This window comes from Lithobates pipiens, unplaced genomic scaffold (genome assembly GCF_037356315.1).
Source record: "Lithobates pipiens isolate NorthernLeopardFrog02 unplaced genomic scaffold, aLitPip1_a1.2 Scaffold_19, whole genome shotgun sequence".
NCBI classification, from domain to species: Eukaryota; Metazoa; Chordata; class Amphibia; order Anura; family Ranidae; genus Lithobates; species Lithobates pipiens.
The window spans coordinates 122,889,262-122,901,428 of record NW_027507764.1 but is presented as its reverse complement, the minus strand read 5'-3'; the positions used below and the strand labels follow the sequence as shown (position 1 = coordinate 122,901,428).

Here is a 12,167-nt window from a genome sequence, read left to right as displayed (position 1 = left end):
TCTCATATGTGAGTGTTTCTCTCTGGTGCTTCGTTCCTCTGTTATCCGCGTGAGTCACTTCTGAGAAGTTTTCGGGACGCATGAGATAACATTTGTGTCGGTAGGAAGATGAGCAGCAGGGAGCTTGTCTATTCACAACACAGTTCTTCTGCTGTGTGAATGGGAGTGTGTTCCTTTCCTCCAATCGGCTCATTGATACTGCAGCCTTTCTGCCCCTTCTCCTTCTGTGCTGACAGATGAAGAAATATTTTAACGCTTTTGTGGCCCTTTGAAGGGGGGGTGTAGGGTAGAGAAGACTACAGATGATAAAGTAAAATTTATGTAGGAGGATTTGTATCATCTGAGGCTATTCACTTCACTGGGCATATGTGAGGGTTCACAAACCTTTTTCAAGGCATGTTAGTATACAATGTATGAAAACATTTACTGTATACATAATGCAGAGTTTAATTTACACTTTTGAAAGTCTGTTAAAGGCAAAACTTTTTTTTTCAGGGAGATCTTATAATCCCTGTTGGTTTTTTTACACCTCTCTCCCCTGGGGGAGATTTCCCTTCACTTCCTGTCCTATAGCCAAAACAGGAAGTGAGAGGAGATCTCTCGAAAGTGAGGGAATCCTCACCAAGGCCCACCAGAACCAGTGTCCCCAGTGCAGTGTGTAGATTTCACCTCTATTGCTGTTCTGTTGTCAACCCAAAGTTTGGGATTTTCCTTTTACTACCAATTATAACAGTAAACAGGACAAATGGAGAGGATGAATCTCCCCAATGGGGGCTCAGGAAGCAATAAAAACTGACAGGTATTCTAATCCCTCTCCACTTGATCCAAAACCCAAAAAAATAGTTTTTCCTTTTAGTTGTACTTTAATTCTACTAAAATGATAGCATACAACCGCTTAGCTCGTCTGTCCTGTACTTTTATTCTCCTGGAACAGGATCTTGCATCAGGAGTACATAAAACAATACCTATAAAGATTCCCACGTGCATCATTTAATATCATTCTGTGCGTAATAAGAATACATCATAACAATTGGGTGAACAGTTTTAACCACTTGATTACCAGCCTATAATCCCCCTTCATTACCAGGCTGTTTTGCAGTTTACAGTGCTGTCACAGTTTGACAATTACTTGTCATGCAACACTGTGCACAAGTTAATTTTCTATTATTTGTTTGAGACAGAGGTTTCATTTGGTGGCATTTAATAATCAATTTTAGTTTTTTCTTTTATAAAAAGGAAAAAAAAAAGAAAATCTTGAAAATAACCATTTCACTTCCTGTGTTAAAACAAGTAAAAATGCTAGGACAGTACAACAGTCCCCCAATCGATCCCTTTTTGGAAAGTGGTCACATGATCCCGATCCTTCCTGCCCCCTGGGTGTTTCAAACTGTTTAAAAGGATATGCAAGTGGAAAGAGGTTCAAGCGGTTCCAGTCACCCAAGCGTTTTTTGTTTTTTTAAGACTGCTCTGCATTTGTACAAACATGTACATTAACATTTGCAGCATGGCATCTATGTTACACTTTTACTTTCTTTAATAATGGCAAGCAAGTTCCATTTCAGCTGTGGGCATCTGAAGCCCTGCTGTTGTAATTTCCGCGATTTCCATGTAGCCGGCTACCCAGCAATGCACCTCCCGATCTCGTGCATGCGCAGTAATGCCACTGCAGGGCTCTCCTTCTTCCTGACAGGTTGCCAGCATGTCTTGCCCGCATTCAGTACACTGTGCCCGCATTCCACATTTTTTTTAAGGCCCACCCACGCCTCATGGTCCGAACAGGTCTCCTACACTTCCTCCCGGCAGATGTAGTGCTTCGACAATGGCACATAACTCCTCCCGTTCGCTTCATTTCCTGTCATCAAATAACACGAGTTTTCGTCAGTAGGCGATTCACATGGACTCCTGGAATACATGACGCCGCTATCCCAGGAACCCTTGCAAATCACCTAGTGACATAATTGCCTAGGCGGGGACTGCCGGAAGTGCAGGATAAAGAAAAAAATAAAAGGTATTTCCATTTACAAAAAAAAAAAAACAAATTTGCTTTTGAAAAAGGATGAGATAAGAGTATACCATTCAGAAAAGGTGCATAAAATGGATGAAATCCGCTTTAATGGCGCTGGGGAAATAACAGTCCACCACTCCGCCATTCATAAATGTACAGCGGTAGTGTATTAGCTAATTCAAATCTCTTCCACTGACAGGGAAAATACGTCAACTTAGGGAATATCTTACATGCCCCTGTAGAAATATGGAATGTCCCACTGAGCCTCACTTGTATGCATGCATTTAATGAGAATTGTCTTTGTTGCCCAGAGTTGCCATCCAGATTTGGACATTCGGGGGTTCAGTAATCTGAAGAAAACTTTAGCTATATGAGCCTGGTTTCATATTTGAAATGAATACTGTGATTGGTGGCTCTGGGCAACACAGACAGTTCACATTTAAAGGTAATCTGTGGTCAAAGTTCTAAAATCTATTGGTGTAGAGCTTTAATCTCCATTCAAGTAATATCTGTAAATAAGAAATCTAATATCCAAAACGACTACTCATATGTACATGAATTAAATAGAATGAGAAAAAAAATATACAATAAAAATATATGTAAAGTGCATAGTTTATATAGAAATTCCAATAGTGCAGTTCATCAATATGAATTCATCAGTGAATCATATACTTTGAGTGCTTCTTAATCCATTTCATCAATAAAATGGTGCTCCATGAATAAAAATGTGTCATCACTCTCGTTCCGATACTTGATCTGATACCTGTTGTATTGGGCCAGGCATCCTCAGTGTAGCAGGGGAGGGCTTACTGGAGCAGGGGAGGGCTGGACAGTCTCACAGATGGGGGGTGCGGGCAGTTACAAGCACAGATCTCCTGTCTGTCTTTTCTGACAGTGGCTTCTCTTCCTCCCTTGGCTGTCAGCTGCTTTACAGGGAGGATCGGTGCTTGTAACTGCCCACACCGCTAGACCAATCACCCCCGACTGTCCCTTGTGTACTCCTCCAGCTCCCCAAGTCTTCCTCTGACTTCTGGTGTTGTCCTCCCTCTCTCTGTGTCCTCCTCCGCCCCCCCCCCCCCCCCCACCCCCGATCTGGTGGAAATGGAGAGCGGAGGAAGGAGCCGGTAAATGAGTCAGTGATCACTGACTGTCCATTCATAAATGAGCATGGTAAACTGTTTACAATGTTTCAGTTTATGAATGGGGAGGAGCCTCTGTCTCCTGTTCATTCATCTTCAGTGCAGCTGAGGCTGGGGAATCGGTGTCCTCCGTCCCTGTGTCAAACGGGGGAAATGTCAGGGGTCTGTTTAGACCCCTGATCTCTCACCAAAGCCCCCCTCCAACAGTGCTGATAAAAAATATAAAGAGAGTGAATAACAAATAATTAAAGGTTAAATTGTAAAAGGAATAAAAAAGACACTGTCTACTCCCCCCCCCCCCCCCAAAAAGAAAGCATTGTAAAAAAAAAATAACAAAGCAATATATAAATTGTAAAAAAAAAAGACTGGCCCAGTCTACGCCTCATCAGTCACCATTAGTGCTGCATATTAGTCCAACTGTCACATGATATTTAAAAAAGTATTGGTAATTAGTACCGGCGAGTACTTTTGAAAGAAAGAGAGAATCGGTGCAACCCTAATTTGAGCCCAGGTGAGGCTCGCAAACCATGTGTGACCAAACATAACTGTTAGGTCACACTCCCTGAGATGAGAATAAGACCGCTGGGTGGGGAGCACGAGAGTGATGACACATTATTTGTTTGTTTTGCAGCGCCATTGTATGGATGAAATGTATTAAGAAGCACTCAAAATATACGGTTCACCGATTAATTTAAATTGAATTAAATATATTAATAAATTAAATATATATTTTTTCTCATTGCATTTAATTTATGTAAACACGTAGTCATTTTGGATATTTAGATTTATTATTTACATATAATACTTGAATGGAGAGTAAAACGCTACACTAATATAGATTTTATTATATCCAGCATATGTATAAGAGATGGTGAACAGTGTCAGCAGCTGACCTTGGTATTTATAGTAAACACACACGGTAGCTCGCAAGTTTTATCTTTCCACTGTGGTCATAGTTGTTTACGTTTTTGCCAGGCACCAGTGAGTTAAATCTTACTGAGGTTTCCCTGAGATTTCTAGGGATGCACCGATACCACTATTGGTACCAATACCAAGCATTACCAGCGTCAGTGCTCACGCAAATTCTCCCAATAACTAACAGTGTGATTTACATCAATACAAAATGAATGGGCGCAAATCTCACTGCAAAGAATTGCATGCGATTTGAACCAGAATGCGGTGTCATTCCTGCCCGAATCGCATGCAATTTCCCCCACCGCTCCTGTGTGTGTGCACGTATATATAGAAAGAGAATAATGAAATCTAATGAGTAGTTTATTAGAAACTTTAAAACTCCCAGTACAATCTGGGCAAATGCAAAATCTGGATAGGTGTCGTGGTCCCGCTGATAAAAGTAAATCCTGGCCGCTGGAGGTGCTCACTGGGCTGGAGGAGATGTAGAGGTGGTCTGCCCCTAAGCTAACATCACTTCCGCCCTATACTCGCCGTATCCCAGAACTTCTCCTCCAGCGGCTGTGATGTGCTATCGTCGGCGGGCAGGGCCGCTGATAGAAATCATGGGGCCCCGTACAGTCTACCTGACGGGGCCACCTTCAGCTCCACCCTGGTCCCTCCCCTTGCCCCTCCCCACAGATGGTCAGAGACTGCAGACATTCCACAGGAGATGATCAGAGACTGCAGACATTCCACAGGAGATGATCAGAGACTGCAGACATTCCACAGGAGATGATCAGAGACTGCAGACATTCCACAGGAGATGATCAGAGACTGCAGACATTCCACAGGAGATGATCAGAGACTGCAGACATTCCACAGGAGATGATCAGAGACTGCAGACATTCCACAGGAGATGATCAGAGACTGCAGACATTCCACAGGAGATGATCAGAGACTGCAGCCATTCCACAGGAGATGATCAGAGACTGCAGACATTCCACAGGAGATGATCAGAGACTGCAGACATTCCACAGGAGATGATCAGAGACTGCAGACATTCCACAGGAGATGATCAGAGACTGCAGACATTCCACAGGAGATGATCAGAGACTGCAGACATTCCACAGGAGATGATCACCAGACATTCCACAGGAGATGATCACCAGACATTCCACAGGAGATGATCACCAGACATTCCACAGGAGATGATCACCAGACATTCCACAGGAGATGATCACCAGACATTCCACAGGAGATGATCACCAGACATTCCACAGGAGATGATCACCAGACATTCCACAGGAGATGATCACCAGACATTCCACAGGAGATGATCACCAGACATTCCACAGGAGATGATCACCAGACATTCCACAGGAGATGATCACCAGACATTCCACAGGAGATGATCACCAGACATTCCACAGGAGATGATCACCAGACATTCCACAGGAGATGATCACCAGACATTCCACAGGAGATGATCACCAGACATTCCACAGGAGATGATCACCAGACATTCCACAGGAGATGATCACCAGACATTCCACAGGAGATGATCACCAGACATTCCACAGGAGATGATCACCAGACATTCCACAGGAGATGATCACCAGACATTCCACAGGAGATGATCACCAGACATTCCACAGGAGATGATCACCAGACATTCCACAGGAGATGATCACCAGACATTCCACAGGAGATGATCACCAGACATTCCACAGGAGATGATCACCAGACATTCCACAGGAGATGATCACCAGACATTCCACAGGAGATGATCACCAGACATTCCACAGGAGATGATCACCAGACATTCCACAGGAGATGATCACCAGACATTCCACAGGAGATGATCACCAGACATTCCACAGGAGATGATCTGCAGACATTCCACAGGAGATGATCACCAGACATTCCACAGGAGATGATCACCAGACATTCCACAGGAGATGATCTGCAGACATTCCACAGGAGATGATCTGCAGACATTCCACAGGAGATGATCAGAGACTGCAGACATTCCACAGGAGATGATCAGAGACTGCAGACATTCCACAGGAGATGATCAGAGACTGCAGACATTCCACAGGAGATGATCAGAGACTGCAGACATTCCACAGGAGATGATCAGAGACTGCAGACATTCCACAGGAGATGATCAGAGACTGCAGACATTCCACAGGAGATGATCAGAGACTGCAGACATTCCACAGGAGATGATCAGAGACTGCAGACATTCCACAGGAGATGATCAGAGACTGCAGACATTCCACAGGAGATGATCAGAGACTGCAGACATTCCACAGGAGATGATCAGAGACTGCAGACATTCCACAGGAGATGATCAGAGACTGCAGACATTCCACAGGAGATGATCAGAGACTGCAGACATTCCACAGGAGATGATCAGAGACTTCAGACATTCCACAGGAGATGATCAGAGACTTCAGACATTCCACAGGAGATGATCAGAGACTGCAGACATTCCACAGGAGATGATCAGAGACTGCAGACATTCCACAGGAGATGATCAGAGACTGCAGACATTCCACAGGAGATGATCAGAGACTGCAGACATTCCACAGGAGATGATCAGAGACTGCAGACATTCCACAGGAGATGATCAGAGACTGCAGACATTCCACAGGAGATGATCAGAGACTGCAGACATTCCACAGGAGATGATCAGAGACTGCAGACATTCCACAGGAGATGATCAGAGACTGCAGACATTCCACAGGAGATGATCAGAGACTGCAGACATTCCACAGGAGATGATCAGAGACTGCAGACATTCCACAGGAGATGATCAGAGACTGCAGACATTCCACAGGAGATGATCAGAGACTGCAGACATTCCACAGGAGATGATCAGAGACTGCAGACATTCCACAGGAGATGATCAGAGACTGCAGACATTCCACAGGAGATGATCAGAGACTGCAGACATTCCACAGGAGATGATCAGAGACTGCAGACATTCCACAGGAGATGATCAGAGACTGCAGACATTCCACAGGAGATGATCAGAGACTGCAGACATTCCACAGGAGATGATCAGAGACTGCAGACATTCCACAGGAGATGATCAGAGACTGCAGACATTCCACAGGAGATGATCAGAGACTGCAGACATTCCACAGGAGATGATCAGAGACTGCAGACATTCCACAGGAGATGATCAGAGACTGCAGACATTCCACAGGAGATGATCAGAGACTGCAGACATTCCACAGGAGATGATCAGAGACTGCAGACATTCCACAGGAGATGTTTAGGGATCGCAGACATGATTGATTCAGGAGATGGTCAGAGACTGCAGACATACTACAGGAGATGGTCAGAGACTGCAGACATGGTACAGGAGATGATCAGAGACTGCAGACATGGTACAGGAGATGATCAGAGACTGCAGACATGGTACAGGAGATGATCAGAGACTGCAGACATGGTACAGGAGATGATCAGAGACTGCAGACATGGTACAGGAGATGATCAGAGACTGCAGACATGGTACAGGAGATGATCAGAGACTGCAGACATGGTACAGGAGATGATCAGAGACTGCAGACATGGTACAGGAGATGATCAGAGACTGCAGACATGGTACAGGAGATGATCAGAGACTGCAGACATGGTACAGGAGATGATCAGAGACTGCAGACATGGTACAGGAGATGATCAGAGACTGCAGACATGGTACAGGAGATGATCAGAGACTGCAGACATGGTACAGGAGATGTTTAGGGATCGCAGAGATGATTGATTCAGGAGATGGTCAGAGACTGCATACATACTACAGGAGATGATCAGAGACTGCATACATACTACAGGAGATGATCAGAGACTGCAGACATGGTACAGGAGACAGTTAGGGATTGCAGACATAGTACAGGAGATGGTCAGAGACTGCAGACATGGTACAGGAGATGGTTAGGGATCGCAGACATGATTGATTCAGGAGATGGTCAGAGACTGCAGACATGGTACAGGAGATGATCAGAGACTGCAGACATTGTACAGGAGATGTTTAGGGATCGCAGAGATGATTGATTCAGGAGATGGTCAGAGACTGCATACATACTACAGGAGATGATCAGAGACTGCATACATACTACAGGAGATGATCAGAGACTGCAGACATGGTACAGGAGACAGTTAGGGATTGCAGACATAGTACAGGAGATGGTCAGAGACTGCAGACATGGTACAGGAGATGGTTAGGGATCGCAGACATGATTGATTCAGGAGATGGTCAGAGACTCGGTTTATGGCTGAACCCAGTGTACAAATATATAGTATCACAGGGCTGATCCACTCTATTTAAACCACCTCTGCAAGATCAAGTCAGTGAGTTTCCTTTGAAAGTACAACCAAGTGACAGAAGACGGCTTCACATCCAATTTCCAAAATACAAATTTTCTTACAAACAGTGAACTGGTCAGGATTACTGAGAACAGTAACCAGTTAATGGGGCTGTGAAGCTTCTTGCCTGATTCAGAAGTAAATCCTTCTCCAAAAAAGAATTAAAATATCAAACAATCTGCGCAGCACACACAGAGCTCTGGCTAAATAGTTGATTATAAGCTGAAATGGTTAAAAGCTGCTGCAGAGTCTTCCAGAAATCTTATCAGTGTGTTCAGGCAATGTGCAGTTCAGGTTAGGCAGATAAAAAAAAAAAGTAACCAGCAAGACAAGAGGGAGGGGAGGCTGATCGAAAACCTGTACACTGGCTGATCACATAGATATCTGGAAGACACTGCAGCCGGCCAGTTACATGTAACTGTGCTCCAGACGATCCTGTTTCCTGCAGAACTTGTATTGCTGTAGTCATACGTCCTTGTGTCTCCCTCCTGGCTCTCCCCCATTCAGCCCCACTCCAGCATTGTTTACAGTTAAAGGTGAGCGGGCTGAAGAAGAGGAGGGCTACATTTTTTTATTTTTATTTTTTTTATTCGTTACTATGCATTCTTTCATCTCTGTTTTATATTGCCTGGGCCCGGTACAACAGGGCCAGTCTTACTGGCTTATCAGCGGCCCTGTCGGCGGGACTTGGACACCAATGCAGATTTTGCCTTTGGCCAGATATGTTCTCTGAGTTCTAACATTTTTGCCCACTAGATGGCGGTTTTCCCTTTCTACACACACAGGAGAAGTAGGGAAAATAGCATACGATTCGGACAGGAGTCGCACCACATTTTTTTCCAACGCGTGCGATTTGTGCCTTTTTATTTTTTTTTTTTAGTTGATACAAATTATCGGTGAGTACTTAACCGAAAGTATCGGTACTCGCTTTTCTGAAGCACAAGTATCGGTGCAACCCTAGTAATTTCGCTCCACACCTCGCCATTGTGCCATAACATTGTGTTATAATTGAATTTGCCCACTTTATATTACATCACAGCAAATCATTTTAAAGCAAGGGACCTTATTTGGATTTTTAATAGTTGCAGATATTGCACGGACCTGTGAATCTTGGCAACAATCTGAAACGGGATTTGTTCTTTAAAGTGACTGTAAAGGGAATTGAAAAAAAAAATAACAAACATGTTATACGTACCCGCTCTGTGTTATGGTTTTGCACAGAGCAGCCTCGATCCTCCTCTTATGTTCCCCTGCCAGTGCTCCTGGGTCCTCTGCCTTGCTGAGCACTCCCATAGTAAGCTGCATGCTGTGGGGCACTTGTGGGCTTGCTCCCGAACCACACTCTGTGTGTTTAGTGACACACAGAGTGTGGCTCGGTCCTGTTTTTTTTTTTTTTTTGTTTTTTTTTTGTTTTTTTTCAACTTGGTCCCAGATGACTGCTCCTCATACTTCTACATGCATGCTGTGGCCTAATTTATTCCTGTGGGCATTCCAAAGGACCACTAGAGGCCACCATGAGTACAGCCAGCCTGTAGGAATGAATGGAGCTGAAGCCAGCATGCGCAGTAACGAGGAGTTACGTGAGACCATGTTGGTGGGAAAGATAGCCTGATCAGGAAGGAAGGTAGGCTGCATTTAGTGGGAGACTTTTTTTTAAATCCATAGCCATATGTAAGGTACAGCTCCAATGACCTGTAGCTTTCAGAGGGCTTTCCTACGGTATGCTCCCAGCAACTGAACAGTGGACATATACTTTATACTGCTGAGGAGGGTGGCATTAAAGCGTTTATTTTTGGGGGTTAACAAAGACCCTGTCCCTTTAAAGCATGTTATAAAGCACAGTGCCTGTGCTGTGTCATTTGACCCCCTGTATCACCTGAAATACCTGGCTGATCCTGACAGTTTCTACCTTTCCCCTGTAGTTTGACCATGCTCTATCAGGGCTGCAGCTCTCCTGCGTCTCCCTCTGTCCTCCTCCCCCCCCCCCCCCTACCCTGCCTGTCAGCTCTCACTATCGCTGATCTGCTCCTCTCCCCACTGCTTCAAAACTAACTGATCTGTATATCATCCCCTCTGTCAGAGTCCTAGTGCCTATGCTTTATTTAAAAAAATAAATAAAAGATTTCTACCCGTTTTTACAGTGTCTTCCAGCGATCTCATGACTCCAGGCTCTCTGATCCTCTCCTCCCCTCCTCCCTGGCTGATGTCAGCAGGGAAATCTCGGCCCCGCCCAATGGAGATATCAGATGGGGAGAGCAGAGAGCCTGGAGTCATCTAATCACTGGAAATCCCTGTTAAATCGGGTAGAAATGTTTGTTTTTGTTTTTTTTCCCCATAAACCACAGGTACTAGGATGCAGCTATCTGACAGAAGGTATAATATAAAGATAGTGGCTTAACAACCGCTTTAAAGTAAATTTGCCACTATGTCCTTTATCTTAAAATACACTTTATTTGTTAAATGTACCTGATTTAGAGGCTTAAACCAAAAAAAAAAAAAAATGTGTCAAGCTTTTGCTTTTGTTACAAATATATGTTTTAATTAGACTGAGTGGTCCCTCTGTCTTAGGTGGGAATAAGTTACTAGGCCTGCCTCCTCCTAACTAGATATTTTCTTTCTGTCTTTCAACCAGTTGCAGCCAATTTACAGAAGATTGTGGAAGAGCCACAGGCTAACAGAGCAGTCACCTTCAAGTTGGTAAGTAATTTGAAATGGTTCTTTACTTTGCAGGGGAAAAAAAAAGTGCTGGCTTTTTTTTTTTTTTTTTTATGGACCGTGTAAAGCATTGCACCAGTGATCAGCAGATCGCTGGTGCCATGCAGGTCTCCTTCAGATCTGTCAGTGTATCTGTGTGCTTGTACATCCCATATGGGCAAGCAGAGACAATCTGTCAGGAAGAATCAATGAACTACAGGTGGAACATGTTCCAAAAGACAAAAGGTGAAGTTATCCTTTAAAGCTGATCGCCAGCTTTTAGTGACGTTTAAACAGTTTGTTTGGACCAAGCTGGTCCAAATAACTATTTACTTCACTAAGAGATTTCCATCCTATTCACAGAGCCAAATCAAGTTGGGCTGAGTGGTGCTGAGCCATTCACAAGAGAGCTTTGTATTCCCTGAATGAATACAAAGATTCCTCTGACTGGCTGAGTTGGAGAGGTGGGCTGATGATGTCATGAACTCCAACTCAGCCAGTCAGAAGAAGCTTTGTATGCATTCATAGAATTTAAAGTTCCTTGCAAAGTTACCCATTGGAACATAAAGCTGTATACTGTATGTAGCCGAGGCAACATACAGTGTACACAGACTCTACATCTGTTAGTGAAGTCAATAGTTTGGGCCATCTCGGTCCAAGCAAACGATTTAAGCTTCACTAAAAGCCAGAGATCAGCTTTAAAGAGGAACCCCAAACGGCTCTCGAAAAAGATTAATATCAGTAAATAAATGTATGCACCTCTTTAGTATTCCCCTACCTGCTCCCTTTTGTCCCATACACTGCAATAAATCACCGGTGATGTATTAGAAGCTTTCCACAGCTCTTTTACTGGAAATCTTACACATGTATGCCTAGCTGCACCATCTCTTCTCCTAAGGAGAGCACAACTCAAACATGTTCTATGGGCTCTCAAATGAGAGAGAGAAAAAAATGTATGGTGTAGTAATTTAAAGACTTGGCTGAATTACCAGAAGTGCAAAAAATTATAGCATGTGTTGGTATTATTTCATTCTGTAAAGGTTGCCGGAACCCCTGGAGTA

The 12,167-nt window shown here is 44.1% G+C and overlaps 1 protein-coding gene across 1 annotated transcript in view; it reads left to right on the top strand.

The window, feature by feature from the left end:
• Positions 1-12,167, top strand: part of OXSR1 (oxidative stress responsive kinase 1) — a 186,653-nt gene that overhangs the window by 173,160 nt on the left and 1,326 nt on the right. Inside the window, exon 17 of the mRNA XM_077491223.1 lies at positions 11,045-11,109. Within this exon, the coding sequence (XP_077347349.1) occupies positions 11,045-11,109 (65 nt within the window). The remainder of the gene's footprint in view (positions 1-11,044; positions 11,110-12,167) is intronic.